This window comes from Diplotaxodon limnothrissa, linkage group LG22, assembly GCF_057381915.1.
Source record: "Diplotaxodon limnothrissa isolate DT_005_m linkage group LG22, D_limnothrissa_male_GT1.1, whole genome shotgun sequence".
NCBI classification, from domain to species: domain Eukaryota; kingdom Metazoa; phylum Chordata; class Actinopteri; order Cichliformes; family Cichlidae; genus Diplotaxodon; species Diplotaxodon limnothrissa.
Window position 1 is genome coordinate 28385926 of NC_140616.1, and position 17421 is coordinate 28403346.

The 17421-nt window shown below is 37.5% G+C and overlaps 1 protein-coding gene across 2 annotated transcripts in view; it reads left to right on the forward strand.

Annotated features, from left to right (window-relative positions):
- The window catches only part of trappc9 (trafficking protein particle complex subunit 9), a 236757-nt gene that overhangs the window by 31636 nt on the left and 187700 nt on the right, over window positions 1–17421 (forward strand). For both annotated transcript variants that reach the window (XM_085346339.1, XM_085346340.1), the window contains 3 exons: window positions 6618–6744; window positions 8021–8166; window positions 16578–16663. In XM_085346339.1, the coding sequence (XP_085202465.1) occupies window positions 6618–6744; window positions 8021–8166; window positions 16578–16663 (359 nt within the window). The remainder of the gene's footprint in view (window positions 1–6617; window positions 6745–8020; window positions 8167–16577; window positions 16664–17421) is intronic.

Below are 17421 nucleotides of genomic sequence, written 5' to 3' on the forward strand. Positions count from 1 at the left end.
TCTTTAAATAGTGGACTTATGCATGTAGCATGGCTTATTATGGATGTGTAACAGCAAAGTGCTGTTACAGGAAGTGATAGTGAACTAGAATGAGAACGTTACCGTGATTCAAACTGGGGACATGCAGCATTTTCAGGATGTTGGGTCAAACAAAAGCATACTTCTAGGTTACAGCATGCAAACTAGGTGTTTCCCGTGGATTTCATTTAGTACTTTTTTTTTTTTTTTTTTTTTGCTGTCAGTGATCAACTGCAAGAAGTTGTGACGACCATTTTTAAGACGGAGATTTCCTGTTGGAAGGCTGATTCATGAAGGTTTGCAAATAATTGCTGTCTAATTTAGAAATGCAGGCATATCACCAACACATTGCAATCAATCTGCAGTACGGTACTTAATTACTCCCAGGAAAAAGTAATTTGTTAATACTTAATTTTCATGTTACTCTGTAAAATAACCTGAAACGCATTGCCTCATAATTACCGGATAAGAATATAGACCTGAGGCTACAGTCTCACACACCAACAGAAATCCCTATCCTAATAATGATACACCTGCTTAAACGTAAGCAACACATTTATGCCATTTACATTTGTGTGTGGTTACCTCAAGCCATTGGCTTGACCAGTATCTTGATAATTATCTGTGTTGCTAATGTATGCCATTCAGAATTCTCTTTATTGTTATTTTTACTTAGTCATATTGAAGTAGACGTATATACATTTTGTTGGGCACCACTTGTTTTTCTGGATAGCCATTGAGTCTATGGGTGCTGGCTTAGATCTGTGCTATCAGCGTTTCTTTTTTAACTTTGTTGGTATCTTGTAAATAAGCAGAGAGGAAGTGTTTCTTTGTCAGCAAAAATGGTTTACTATGCATACACAGTTTTGTAAACTAAAGCAGAAGTAAGTTTAATATGGCTTACCTTATATAGTATGTACTTATAAAGTTGTATAGTGAGTTATTCTAGAGAAATTGTCACTTAAAAAAAATTGTAGTGTTATTTTTTAAGATTCTTGTTTAACTTATGCTATTTTTGTAACTACTGGCATTTTGTTAGCAATACAGACACAAAAATCTAAATTATTCCTAAAACTGTTGACACATGTGTCTGTTGCTTCCCAACAGTTTTCATTTCACTATATAATTTAATAAGTCTCTCTCTGAATATAATTCTTTTGTCTGCGCTATCATTAAAGTTACTTGAAGCTCTAGTCTCACTGCTTCCTTGTAGTGCCTATAAATAAATAAAAACAGAAAAAAAAAGAATGTGTCTTACAGCAAATACAGAAAACACCTGGGTGGCTTTAATTAAACGGATCTGTTTTTATTGCGTCATCTTTTTTAATTGGCTAACACTATTATTCAGTCTGGCATCAACTTATTGTTAGCATTGTTTCTCAAAACATAAACAAGACAAATGACTGATTTAACAGTGAGTCTGTTGCTCACTGTATGATAAGTGAGATTTCTGTCAATGCCAATCTGACTGTTCAGATGGATTTTTCATCCATCCATCCAGGGTTGGGTCACGGGGGCAGGAGTCTAAGCAGAGAAGCCCAGACCTCCCTCTCCCCGGCCACCTCTTCTAGCTTGTCTAGCTTCTACCAAGGCAACAACAGGCTTGCTGAGATATAATCCTGCCAGTGAGACATGCCTGGAACACGTCACTCAGGAGGCTCCCATTTTAAATAATAAAAAAAAAAGCTGGAAAAGTAGGTGGCAGTAAAAGGAAACAGCGGGAGGAACATTTTGCAACTAAACGGGTTGGTTTTGGATTAAGAACATAATTGGATATAAGGAGACCATCCCAGAGTTTTTCATTATAGATAGAGATGGGTAGAGGTTCACCAGTTTACAAATTGTTGAACAGTCTCAAAATAATGTTTCTCAAAATAAAATTGCTAAAACTTTGATTATCCCATTATCTACTGTACACAACATCACCAGAAAATTCTGAAAATATGGTGAAGTCTCTCCAAGAAACAAGGCCATATTGAATATGTGTGATCTTTTAGCCCTACTCCAGCCTTCCTATTCTGGTATTTTAAAGAGTACTTAGCAGAAATAGTAAGCAACCTAACTAATAGGGTTGCAAACTCTCAGCAAAAAAAACAAAACAGGGAACCCCCCCCCCCCCCCCCCCCCCACCTCATGATTCTTAATTGACGTAATCAACTTTAATTTGATGCAGTGTGGGGGAAAAAAATGCACAGAAATAAATTATTTTTCAAAAAAAAAAAATAGATTCAACATCTTTCTTCAACAGAATTGCAGACTGCACAGATGGTATCTTCCCAAACGAAAAAGTACTATAGCTTGCTAGGGTATATTGGACTTAATAGTTACTATATACAGTAATGGACTTCTATACACTTTACATCAGATTAAAACTTTGGGTGTAAGATTCAGATAATTATTTAATGAAAGCTAGACATTTTAAATGAGAATAAGAAAGAAAAGTATGTCTTTCTGCCCCCTTTTCCCTGTTAATGCCCTATCGGCCCCCCTGGCTATACTTTGCTAGATCCGCCCCTGAACAGTTACCAGCCGTCAGCTACGTAGAAAGGGATCCTGGTGTAGAAAGTAGGGGTGCAACGATACACAAAATTCGTGGTTCGGTTTGATATTTTTTCGATACAAAAGAAAATGTTCATGCCTTTTTAATTTGTCATTTATTAAAATTATAAATATATATTTTAATTCAAAAGTAAAGTTTTTAAATTTAATGTTGCTGAAACAACAAAGTAATAAAAAAATATATATATCTGATTGAGGAATCACTCATCTTTGAAAAAGAGAGTTTATTACAGAGAAATGGCTCTTTCCAAAATAAAAGCTATACTATACGCTTCTTCTGGGCTATATTCTCAGCAGCATATTAAACATATCAGGTCCCCATAAGGAGAATCATGTGCTAACGGCTGTCTAAATGACTCAGGTAAAGTTTGTAGCATCTGTGCTTGTTTTTGTCTGCTTCCACTTGTCTTTGCACTAGGATGATGTCGGAGTAAATGTGCAGTCATATTCGTTGTGTTCCCACTAGTGCTGTCAGCATTAATCTCGTTGAAATGACGTTAACGCCACAACACGGCAAATCTCCGTTAACGAGCTACCGCAGATCGCCCCATGCGTGGGGCTGGACGGCCAACACATTAACGAGCTAACTGCGCTAACACACTAGTTCCCACCAATGTAATTGAGCATTGCATGGCACATCCAACATACTGTTTTATTTTAGTCCATGACGCGCTTACCTTCAGAGTCATGCTTCACATGAAGACCAAGATAGTTCCAAAGGCCAGATCTGAATGAGGGTGGGGGAGGTTCAATTTGCCATGTTGCAAGGAGAGCTTAACTTGTGTCTCGCTAGCTTGCCCTGCGCTCAGTGAATCTGCGTTCGACTACTCCGCCTAGGCTGCACTGTCGAGCGCAGATCCACTGAGCGCCCAACACAGACAGCATCGTCAGAAGGAAAGTTGATAAAATTAAAAATTTTGTATTGTTCGATACATATGCGTACCGAACGGAAAGCACTGTATCGAACGATTCAATATCGATACAAGTATCGTTGCACCCCTAGTAGAAAGTAATATTAAATAAATTCTAAAAATCAAATTCAAATTCAAATTTTATTTGTCACGTACACAGTCATACACAGTACGATATGTAGTGAAATGCTTGGACAACTGCTCGTGACCTAAAGAAAACAAAAAAGGAAAAGGCTATGAATAAGATAGGAAATAAATATGAAAAATTAAAAAGGGTAAATTTTACTAGGAAGGAATAAAATATAAATTAAGGTTAAAAAGGAAATAACTCTACAACACAAATTAGAATGAAGGGTAAATTTAACTGGGAAAGAATAAGATAAAATATATAAATTAAAGTTGAAAATAAAATGACTGTACAACAAAATACACAATACACAATATAGAACTATATAAGAATGTATGAAGAAATATAAATAAATATATACACAATAACAGCAGCTGTACAAGTATTAACTGGAAATGAAGAATATAATGTCCAGTGTTGTGCAATCCACATTATGTCTTCTGCAGTGCAAATATGCTTAAAGTGATTATCAAGGTAACAACAGATTATCAAGGTTAAACGTGCTGCTGTTGTTCAGCCGCTGGTTTCTTCTTTCTGGTGCAAAGTGGGCCAAAAACAAAGAAGAGAGATGGACTCGCGACAGAAAAGCTGATCAGCTGATCATTAAGCAGTTTCATGATTGAAGTAGCAGCAGGAGAGGGAGGGAGAGAGAAGAGGCACTCGCTCCATATATCGGTTGTTAAGCTTAAAGCGGGAATGCTTTACAAACATTCAGAGATGAACTTACACACTTGCTTTATTTCTCTCTGGGATCACTTCCTTGGAGATGAAATGCCGGTTTGGTAGCGAGGCTGCAAATACACACAGCTGCTCTATCACGTGAGCACACTGCTCCGACGTACTATGGTTATGGGCTGAGTTACACCATGTCGCAAGTTTTGTGAGGTGCTTTTTTGATATTTAATGGATCGGATTACATTTTTTATTTCTCTCCGATATCTGATCCAGTAATTTACGTCAGTATCTGACCGATACTGATACGTAATATCGGATCGGTCCATCTCTAATCTTCACACCATAGAAAATTGCCTTCAGATGACCCCAAAGATAAAAGTCTAAGTGGGTCAGATCGGGAGACCTTGGGGGCCATTCAACTGGCCCACGACGACCAATCCACTTTCCAGGAAACTGTTCATCTAGGAATGCTCGGACCTGGCACCCATAATGTGGTGGTGCACCATCTTGCTGGAAAAACTCAGGGAACGTACCAGCTTCAGTGTATAAAGAGGGAAACACATCATCATGTAGCAATTTCAAATATCCAGTGGCCTTGAGGTTTCCATTGATGAAGAATGGACCCACTATCATTGTACCCCATATACCACACCAAACCATCACTTTTGTTGTTCCAACAGTCTTGGAGGGATCCATCCAATGTGGGTTAGTGTCAGACCAATAGCGGTGGTTTTGTTTGCTAACTTCACCATTCACATAAAAGTTTGCCTCATCACTGAACAAAATCTTCTGCGTGAACTGAGGGTCCTGTTCCAATTTTTCGTAAGGTGTCTTGCGTTGAAATCTGCTTCAATGACCCGGTTACTGCGTTCACCAGATATCAACACAATTTTGATCCGCTCCTCACGTGTTAACCTCTTCGACATGTCAATGGCTGTGAACAAAGAGAAACCTCATGAAAGAATAAAGTTACGTTGAAACCAAGCACACCATTGTTTTTCTTGTGACATTACCAATAAGTTTGATGTGTCACATGGCCCTCTTCCTATGGAAAAAACAAAAACAAAAGTTGTATCCAAGATGGCCGACTTCTAAATGGCCACCATGGTCACCACCCATCTTGAGGAGTTTGCCCCCTCACATATACTAATGTGCCACAAACAGGACTTTAATATCACCAACCATTCCCATTTTATTACGGTGTATCCATATAAATGGCCCACCCTGTACAGTCCATTCTCTTTTGAGCTGCTTTTAAGCATCTTTCTTGTAGTCGTCGTTCCAACTCAGGAACCTGTTTTGATTTGTGGACCTGGAAAATAGCGTCGCGCTCCCACAATACATTGCGGCGTGACGTCAACTCCAAAGCCCTGTTAGCATTTCTATTCAGTCTACAGCTTGTATAAAATGTTTTTCTATCTATAAGTTATCTTTAATTTTTTAATTTATACACCTTTAATAAAGTCTGTAATATAGTCTGTTTGAAATGTGATGTTAACAAATTTATTGCAATCAGCATTGTTGTGATACTTAGGTTAAATTCTATTTAATGACATATTTAACACCAAGTTAGTTGCTAGTAAAAGGATAAACACTCAGAGCTGATACTAGTCTCTTCTGGTTGTTAAGTTCACTAATGTTAATTATTGATATAAGCAAAAGACAATTTGTTGCTAGATGCAGTAACATTATTCATTAATGTATTATTATATATAATTATTGTCTGCTCCACTCTCCCTTTTTCTTCTTCCTTTTTTCACTCTGATCATAACTGGTCTTTTCATTAAGTGGCTCTTTTTGTTTTCATTTGGTTTGGTTAACCAGAATGATGCACACCACTTACAACAATCCTGCTGTCATTGCAAACTACACTACCTGGGTACTTCAAGAAGGTGTCTGTCTTGCTTGCTGGCTAGCAGAGTCTACGAACATGACCATCTGCCATTACAAAAAGCCTGTCAAAGAACCTCCCCTTACATACTCCTAATCCTCCTAAAGGCACACAGATGTGTATAAAATATTTCCAAGTCTTCCCTTAGTGGACACACTTGTAAGAAGTACATCCTGTGGCTGGGTGAGCAGGTGTTGATGGTACAATTTATAAACTATAATTTTTCTTTAAGACTGGGGTTGTTAGTGCTGAGAGGGAATAACTCAGAAGTCAGTAATGATGCCATTTAATTTATGTTGGACACAAAGATGAGTCCTCTACACTGGTGCTCACATCATGTTTGTAATTGTTACTTTCTTGTCCTTGACAGAGTTATGTTTAGTTTGCTTTAGGGGCATGGATTTTTTTTCACTGTGATGCGCTCTTACATTTATAGAGAAGAAAGAAGTCACCCAGAGTCTGGAGAACTACACCTCCAAGTGTCCTGGTGGAATGGAGATTATCACCCTTCCTGATGGCTTGAAGCTACCTCCAGTGCCCTTCACAAAGCTCCCTATTGTTCGGTAAGGTGGCAGTCTAGTTAATGTTACTCCAGCGTGGCTCGATTTCTTTCTTTAAAAAAGAAAAAAAGAAAAAAAAAGTAAGATGTTGCCTCTCCAGTGCACATTTTGTCACAACAAAATAAGTGAAATGGATCCACATTGGTTTATGCTTTCTGTCTGGAGAGACTGCTGTCCCTCAAGTTAAACGGACTTTTTGTTATACTTTGATCAAGTGATCCCTTCACTTTATGGTTTGATGGTCAGACGCTTGAGAGATGAGTTACAATGTTTTAAATTAATGTTAATTATTGCCACACTGCTTGCAATAAAATTAGATTAGTTTAGCCTTTGTCTCCCCTGACAGAAATTTGTCTTGGACAAATGAGTGGGACATCGCACATAAAATAGCATAACATTAAATTCACACACACACTCATAATTTTGTCATTGAAAAGTTTAACTGATAATTGATGATTTACCACATACTCTTCAAATATGCGCTTCAAAGGGAGACGAATGGCGCAGACCAATTGTCTTTCCAGTCATTTAATCAAATTTTGAATTGTCCTATAAATTAGTAACATAATGCTTTTATCCACATCATAAGCCCTAAGCTTTCTTTAAAAAAAGTTATTCAAGCACTGACTGATTCGTTAACAAGCATACTTCATATGGTGTAACTGACAGTCATTGAAGTGAAGGAAACTTTGGCGAATGTCTAAATACTTAACTGTTGTCACTTCAATTTTTTCTCCACTAATTCAAAGCAGACGGTGAGCTCCTGTAGGTATCAGATTGAAGCTAATTTCATTGGTTTTAGTTTCTGCACCACCACTGCACAGTCCCTTTCCTTATTTTATTTTTTTATTGTTTTTATAAATAACTTAAGATTCAGATATTTCTGATTCCTGCAATTGTTTGTGTATAATGTAAGGAGTGGAGTACACACTTTCTTCAAGTTCCTGTACTTTTTTTGTTTTGCTGAACTTGTAACTTTTAACAACGAATAGTACCATAATTCTCTCTAACAGTGTGCTCTAATAAATATGAATGTTCATCACAAACACTTTGAAATACCATATATGACATAAGCAGTTGTAAATAACTTTATTTAAAAGGTTGCCTAGATATTGGGCGATGCGTTGAGGGTGTTGAAAGCATTATATAAATGCAATCTATTATTATTATTATTATTATTGTTATATTGCTGCCATGTCAAATGATCATTAAGGAACTTTAAACCTTGAATACTTGTGGAAAAATACGGTAACCCATGCCACTGTTTCTTCGTCGATAGATCTGTGAAGCTCCTTAATCTGCCCGTCAGTCTGCGGCCCCATAAAGTGAAAGGCCTGCTGGGACAGAATATATCCAATGCTAGCCCTTTCATCTACTCACCAATCATCATGCACAACAGAGGAGAGGAGCGTTGTAAGAAAATAGGTAAGTCCAATTAGGATTTTAGTGAAGATGCCACCGTGTTGGGTTATAGTTGAAGTGTCCAAACCTGGTTTCAAAAGCGAGTCAATCCACATAGACTCCCATAGATGTTTCCAGTCTGGTACAAAAGCTGTGAAATGGTGGGGACTGGTAACCCTCAAAGTGAGGGGCACGGCTGTTTTGATTGGCAGTTATGCTGACATAAGCTGCTGTCGCTGTTTGTGGTGCCTTTTGGAACATTTGAATGGAATTATCAGACAAATAATCTAGCTTTTAAGTCTTAGTCAGTTCCTGATCCAAAATCTTCTTCTGTTCCCAAAATCAAAACTGTGGCATCACTGAGAGTTAAAAATGGCCTTAATTCTTTCATCTGGAATAAAATGATCAGTGAGTCTGCTCTTTCAGATGTTGTATTAAAGTTTAACATCCGGGGATCCATGAACAACAGGAGTTATGAAGTTTAATGGAGTTAGAAGTCAGCCCTCCTTGCTTTCTTTGCAGCCATTGGATAAATATCAGACGTTGCAGAAACTGAAAATGTCTGTAGTGTTGATGTTTAGAAATCAGAGCTATTAAAAAGGTGCCCGAGGAACAGACATCTTGTCCTATAGTCCCCATATAAAGTGGGACACCTGGTCAGTCTAGTCACAAATGGCTCGTTTCAGTCCTGAATGCCACCTGCACTGTAAGATTTGATCACCTGCCTCCTAACTTTGCCACATCAAGCTTCCTGTTGTTTGGATTGTTTGAAGTTTCATTTACAAAAATGTTACCAAAGGGGGAAAACAGGAATTTCACACTGCGGAGCTTCAAGTGCTGCTGTCGAAATTAGCAAACAAAAGCTAATTTAGGGGAGACAGTAGGCGTATTAGAGGATTACTTATTGTTCAAAGCATTTTCAAAACAATTAGAAAGATTAATTTTACAGCTCCTTATGGCATGAGAAAAGAGAGCTGTTGGACAAAGTTAACCATTCTAAACCAGTGCAGTCAGTGTAAAAGGCAGTAAGTTGTGGGTCAGCAGGTTACTGAGATAATAAATTAGGAAAATATTGGCTTTTTAATGTGACAATGCAAATGATAATTGTGATGCTGTCTCTGGATGACAGTCTGTATTGTTTAAGCTGAGACTGAGATCTTTCAACATGCTGCAGTGCTGTGTTGGCTAACTTTACATCAGTCTCCAAACTTAGCAGTTGTCTATTTCATTTGAGTTCTCCACACTTCTTGAAGGACATTCAGGATGTTGTGTGTTTTGTGACTTGAGAACGCCACGATGCAGGATTTTCAAATTGATACCGTAAGTGTATGTAGTTAAAATGTCAGACGAGTTTAAATCTCCGTGGCCTTGACCTAAAGGTCAGAAGTCAGCTTGAGAAGAAGGTGATGTTGGATTTTGAAATTGACACTACAGGTGTTTGTACTAGGAGGCTGAGGGCTGCTGGCAATTGCAGGTATTTTTAGAAATTGTTACTTCAAATTACAAACTTGGCAAAACAAGACCTCAACCTGTCTGGATTTTTGACGTTTGATAATAGGAGGTTTATCTTAGAAGCTGAAAACACAAGTTGCCATATAAAACCACAGATCCTTTTCAAGGACAATGGCACATAGCAAAAGGATTAAATTCGATTAAATTCTCTCATTTACAGTGTCAAAAAAACTGCTTTAAAAATGTTTCTCATCTGGGGGAATTAATGACTATTAACACTTTTAAACAGGCCCAGAAACTAAGCTTTGGTCCAGTCTTTGGTTCTAATTTCATATGCTGACCATATATAATTTAGTATAAAAGATGAATGCTGCTGATTGTTAAATACAGTATTTCACAGTGGGGTGCAGTAACAGCCCCTAACATCTTATCTCTAAAATGTTTATTAAAAATATATTCTAACGGGACATGAGAGACAGTTTAACAAACACTGGAATGTTTGACTTTTGTTTACTCAAGTAAAAGTGAAAATGTACAGGCTCTGAAATGCAGCTCTTTGAAGGACATTTCTACCATTTTTTTCTTTCAAAGCTAACTGAATCTTGTTGCTATATTAATATAGTACTAAAATAAATGAGAAAACATGGGAATACATAGTGTTATTTTTTTAATTTTGCGTTAACACCTTAATAGAATCATGAGCAAAGTCGAGGGTTAAATTGAGATGGGGCAACAGGTGAGGCAACCCTAAAATCGGTTGTAGTGGCTTTGTGTGGGGAAAAGAATCACAATCCGGTCTTTAAGTGATGACGTGATAAACCTTGCTTCCGGGCCCAAACTACTCTGCGTTTAATAAGGCTGTTGTTATTTTTAACATGTTTTTATGATTTGCATCTTCTGTTTAGTCAGTGATCACTGCTGGCCTCTCTGTTTTTATTACCGCTAATCATTTTAAAACTCAGTTTTTAAAACCTTATGATGTAACTACAGCCCAGCCCATGCAGCAGTATATTAATGACTAACTTGACTGACCTTGTATTGTGGATGGATTATCTCAGTTGTTCTCCTGACTGAAGTTTGGTCCACTTACGGTATCCTGTCCCGCGATTCCATTTGTCCCTAACCATCGGGAACCGTCACGTTAACTTTTACAGAGTGGAAAAAAGTTAGCGTTCATCCTCCCTTCACTGTGTTTATGTTATGCTAACATAGCTGTGTCGCTAGCAATCACATAGCACATCATTTTAAACCAGCTAGCCCAACTTCAGTAAACCTACAAACGTCACTGCTGTTTACTTTCCTGTCTTCATTTATGTTGGAAGTGATAGCAGAGCTGTGCGTTTAAATTTTTCAGAGTCTCTCAGTCAGTACATGGCATATCATGTTTAGGTGGAATCTAGCGAGCTAACTTCTTGCTAACTTGTAACTCTGTTAAATTGAATAAATTCTGTTTTCATGGATGCCTGGATGTTAAACTCAATTGCTACACCTGGTAAAGCAGCAACGCTGATCATTTTATTAAAGATGAAAGAATTTAGACAGTTTTTCAACTCCCAGTAATGCTGCAGTGATCGTTTGACTTATGGACCTGCAGCGTAGTTTGGGCCCAGACATAGTTAATGACGTCAGACTTCAGGACCGGATATTTTCTGCTGTGAGCTCCAGCAGATTTTCTTTGTGGACAGGCTTTGATCAGCCAGCCTCTGTTGGTGATGCTGTTGCTTTGAATTAATTGTGTGAATAAACTGAAGTATCATTTCTGCTACACTTGACATAACCCAACTATGACCGTGAACACAAAGTCCTTTACTGTAAATTCCCCACAGTATGACAAGCTAACGTACTTATTCCATGCTAAAGTGGCCTGTATTTTCCTGCAACCTTTGTATAAGACAAAGTTAGTATACCACAGTTTGTTTTGCAGGACAACATTAAAGCAACACAACTTCACGTCATATACAGATCCAATATCTGATTTTAAAAAACAAGGACATTTAGTGACAGCTTTAAATTTCCAGTTTGTCAAATGCCACTGAGCAGCATTTACCTTAAAATTTAACCTTTCTTGTCTTTCCTACATCTTCCTCCACCTCTGGCTGAAGTTAGCTCACACTCTTCTCTCCCTGGGAAATGCAGGACACAAACATTTTGTTTGCTAATATTTTTTGGGCTGTTAAGAGATGTTGTATTTGACTTTACCTGCCAATTTAAAACAAAACAAACAAAAAAACATTACTCCCTTTATCCTCACTCCTCTTCTGTAACGCTGGTTAGATGCTAAAGTACCGTGACCAGAATTTATGGACATCTGCACCAAAAAAATGCTTTTTAGAGTAATTCTGGCCCAGCTTTGCCCCGAGTATAGTAGTATTAATGATGCATAAATTATGTTTTTTCTCTTTCATCTCTTTGTGCATGATAAGCTGATGATAGACACATCAATAGGATTGTGTCTTATGCATATTTGCCAACCTTGAGACCTCAGAATTAGGGAGACATTCAAAGGGGGGGTATACATATACAAACAACTTGAATTTATTTATTTAAAGTAAGTTAAATGTCACCATTATAGCTGTCCCCCAATTATTTAATCTAATCTAATAGCTTTAATCTCAGCCACAGCGATTTACTCAGGAGCTAATAAACTGAAAAACGTCAAACAATAACATTTTGAGGTTATCTAAGTGACTTATCATGTTTAACCTGAGTAGCGAAAGACCGCGGGGGTTTGAAAAGGATGTGCCGGGAGTTCGCTGTTCTCGTCGGCTCAGCTACATTTGAAGTTTACACACCCACATTCTCGCCTGAAAATATGCTAAAAGTTTATTTTGCGACCCAGAAAGAGTAATAAGAGTAATATTAAAATGAAATAAAACTTTCCCTCAAGTAAATCTGTTTTGAAAATGTAATGAGTAAAAAGCACAAATGTGTTTAAAAATGTAGGGAGTTAAAGTAGAAAGTTGACAAAAATAAATACTTAAGAAAAGTACAGATGCCTAAAAACTCTACTTCAGTACAGTAATATGAAGTATTTGTACTTCATTATAAGCAGCTGAGGTGGGAAGTAAAAAGAGTTTTGAAAGAGATGAAGTCTTTGTAGATATGTGCTGAATATCAATGGTCACTTGAGGAGCTAAGACTGAAGCAACACAAATAAGATGGAAGCAATCCACTTTTTTTCCCCTGTTTTCTGAGGTGTATTTCACACTTAATTGGCTGGCTATAAGAGTATGCCTGTGAGCCAGACCTGAGGTTGTGTGGGACTTTCCAGACATTCATATTATAGATGTCTTTCTTTTGACTAGCTTAATTTCCCAGGGTGCATGGCTGCAGTTTGCCTTCCATAAATCCCTTTTCCTGCCAGGGTCTGAGGTAGGATTTTAAGGCCCTCTTTTGCAAGTCTATTTACAGCAAAGGGCTCTCCAAATGGACTAGAATGTGTTACATTTCAAAATGGAGATGGGACTACTGCAGCAGTATTTCAATGCGTTTAACCCCCCACCCCCAGTATTTCAAATATCTTATTCAGGAATCATGGATAGTTTTCTCTCAAAGTTGGAGAAATGTTTTCTGTCAGGTTCTCAGTGCCTGATGAATTTCTCTGATCATTTCCTGACTGTTTGGTACTTTGAAAATCTTTTTCAGAAACCATAATGCGAGCACACCTTTTACCAGAGATGGGCAGTAACGCGTTACTTGTAACGCGTTACTTTTTTCAAGTAACGAGTAAAGTAAGGGATTACTATTGCAAAAATGGTAATTAGATTACAGTTACTTTCCCGTAGGAACGCTGCGTTACTGCGTTACTAAAACCGTGATTTTTTTGCGAGAATGTCTCACGACAGTGACGTAAGCGAGTGCGCCGTTAGTGACAACAGCTGTGTGCAGATCAACAATGGATCACATATGGAGTGTGGGAAAGAGTATGAGCGTGCAGCGTTTAAAGCGTGGAAGCACTGACCTTACTTTGAGTTTGATTCCATAAAAAGTGACAAAAACATTAGCGTCCGCTGTGCGTGGGAAGAAAACTTCTTTTTACAGCGAAAAAACCCCTAAACTTCCAACAAGCACCGAGTAGCTACGACGTAATGGGAAACTCACAGAGAAACTCGCGGATTCTTCCACTGACCGCGGCACACCTGCACCAGGGTAACCCTCCGCCTGCCCCACTCCTGCTTTACAGGTGAAAATAGAGCAACAGGACCGCTGAGTCTTTGACTTTATTTATTTTCTGCTGTGTTTTACTTGCATCTATTTGAAAGACTGAGTGTAAACACAAAAAATATTTTATTTTATGTGCTGGAATGTGCAGAAAATAGGTTTAAATGTTCAACTAATTTCTTCCAGTCAGAGAACGTTGCAGATAATTTAATGTTTGCTTCATGTGTAAAGTTAAAAGATTAAAACCAATAAAACAAGTTAAAAAAGAGACTCTTCCATTTGATTACATTTTGTATGATGGATTATGCAGAAAAAGTAGAATTGGGCTGAAAGATCTATCGCTTTATCACCTCTTCAGGTTGTAAATCGTGTTTTTAAAAAGTAACTAAGTAACTAAGTAACTAAGTAATTAATTACTTTTGAAAATAAGTAATCAGTAAAGTAACGGGATTACTTTTTTGGGGAAGTAATCAGTAATTAGTTACTGATTACTTTTTTCAAGTAACTTGACCAACACTGCCTTTTACCCCTGCCCTTTAAAAACCTTTTTCTCTGGAATCTTTTTAATTAAGTTCTAGTATAATTTGATCTCAATATCACTGCTGGTAGCTCATCACAACAGCTTAATAAATTTCTTTCTGTGAACTAACAATGACCCATTTAAAAAAAAAAAAGAAAGAAAAAGAAATCCATCAAGCCTTAAAGAGCGCATGCATCAATTCAAATTACTGTGGATTTTGTGCCACACAATCTGTATTCATAACATGGCCCACAGTGTGTTTACTGTTGTGTTACACAGCTGTAGCGGTTTCTCAAAAGAGTCTTTAACAGGTCCACTCTGATAACATTAACACACAAGGATTTCTTTTCTTGTTTCTTTCAAATACTGTAGTCTAGTCAAAGCTGCTGGTATCTCAGAGATACTTGTGTATGTTGCAGCAACGGGAAGACTGCTCTCACTCATAAATCATCATAACTTAGCAAATTATTGTGGTCAATGCTAAACATATCCAGTTAATGTTGGACCTGACAGGTACCCATTCCAGCCGTGCCGTTGTCCTGCGACCTGTTTGTCATTCGTATTTGTGCCATATGGATTCATGTCAAAATATGCTAGCAAGTCAGATTAAATTTAATCATAATATTGATTTGAAAAAAATGACCTAAATTTCCTCTGACATTAGCCCATTTGCAACATCATTGTCCATTATTACCTCCACCAAGGACTTAATGATTTATTGGTTGACTGATTGGTTGCTGACAAAAAGCCTTGTAACTTTAAAACTATGATTCCTAGTGTGGTGCATGTTGTCAGAATATAGAAAGTTCTCTAAAAACACTTGGATTTGATGTTTACCTCTGACCTCTCCTTTAAAGTCTACTTTAAAGTCAATAGACTAATAAAAAGGTCAAAATTATAATAATGCTACATGCTGTTTCTTACTGCTATTGTTTATATAACATTGAGGTATATAGAGGAATGCTATATGGGGATTCTAAATATGACATTATAGTTTGCATTGAAATTTAATGTCATAATTGACCTCTCACCTCATTTTTACATTTCACAACTGCCTTTCTTTCAACTTGACCTCAGAATTAAAGTATCATCAAGAGAACGGGCTGCCTAGTTAATTAGAAATATTCTGTAGTGTAATATTATATAATAAACTCAAGTTATTGAGTTTAGTGCTTCATGTTAAGTATTGTAAACATCATTTTCATAATGATGGCTTCATAATAGCCATTCAGTTGATGCTTATAGCTGTGCCACACAGTACAAGCATTACCAAAGCTTTTGAAACATTGGGTTATCATATAGCCCGACGGGCGGGGCTGAGATAGATTTTGGTCGCCCGACCGGAGATATCGCTAGCTCCGGGACGTCGGGCTAGCGATTTTGCGAGCCCTGATTACTTGCAGCTTAAGTAACCATCAGAATGGTGTTGATAACTCACAAACCAGTAAATAAACAGAATTCATTGCTTTTAGAAATGGAAACCTATGAATTAAAGTTTATACTGTCAATATTTGCAAAATTGTAGTTTATCAAACTCGCTATCATTATGTTTGAAAATATAGAAGTGTGGTTGGAGCATCACTGGTCACTCAGAAGGTCAAGGGAAGAACAGGAAATCTGTGCCGCTTTGACGACCACAGGAATCAAATTTACAGCCTTTTTAGAGTCACTCTGGGCCCTTGTACACTTAAAGGTGTGTGTTACAAGCTCAACAAGAGGATCTGCTCTTCTGCTCTGTCCTGTTTCTTGTCTATTGGAATGTGTCAGTGCGTAGCTGTTGCCCATTTGTCATGGTTAGTGTGACTGATTGTCAGCCTCTTACAGGTTTTCTCCCCCTTTTACTGAGAGGTCATGGAAATTAGTTGAACCATTAGATCCAAGCAAATGCGTACAAGCTAGTTTTAGGCACAGATTGCTTACTGTTGGGGAATCACAGGTTTTAACAGCATACGAAAAGAAAACAAGTTCCTTTTGTAATCTGTCATCTAATCAAAAAAGTGATATACGTTTTGTGTGGCATTGTATACGTCATCACTGCTTAGCTGAAAAATCCAGGAAGTTTTTCTTTAATTAACTTCCTGTTTGGTAATGAAAGAAAAAGATGCAACAAACTGATTGAACAGCTGAAAACGTATATCAAGCAGGAATGGAAAAGTCTTGGTTGTTTGTTTGTTTTTTTTAAACAGTGATTGTTGCCTTTGGTCATGAATGGCGTCATAGTGTTATGGTGGATTTTACCATTAATTGCACCTGGGTTTTAATACCACTAAAATCTAATGTTTTTATGTCCATCTTTCTCTAGATTTCCAGTGGGTTCAAGGGGATGTTTGTGAAGTGCAGCTCATGGTCTACAACCCAATGCCTTATGAACTGCGTGTAGAAAACATGGTAGGTCGATTTATGACTCTTAACCTTAACAAGTGCACCATAATCATGGTAAATATCAAAGCACAGAAAGTAGTTGCTATAGTAATAAGTTCTTAATAACACTGGTTTTCAGTTATTCTTGTTTGCTTAGTTATCCTACCTTAAAATCTTTCTTTTTTCTGACAGTGAGTTTGGGAATGATTGCATTTGATTGTGAGAGCTCTTCTTCCTCCAGTGAGAGATCCATCTCGTGATGCTTGTATTGCTTTATTCACCATCCTTTCAGAGGTCGGCCGTTGCCTTTCCTTTTCTGTACTGAGAGGAAAAAATATTTTAAAGTGGACATGAAACACATATTATATATAAAGGCTAATTTACACTATAGAGCCATACTCTCTAAAACGTACACATATTTAACGCTGCCTGTGAAGCTGGATTTAAGAACTCAGTGCTCAAGGTTTTAACCAACCAGCACAGTCAACCTGCCAATTATTGTGTTTATTGGCTGGTTGATGCTAATAGTGCTTAAACTGATGTAAGTCTAACTTTAGGCACTTATTTCTTAAATGCAGCTTCACAGGCAGCGTTAAATATGTGTACGTTTTAGAGAGCAACACACCATGATGTCTTTATACAGACGTCTAGTGTTTCATTTCTACTTTAAAAGAGACCATTTTAACCATTTTAATATTTAATAGTCAATGTATCTCCAGCTCATGCATAGATCTCTACGTCTTCAACATCCATTTCTAACTTACAAACGTTGTCACTCTTGCTTT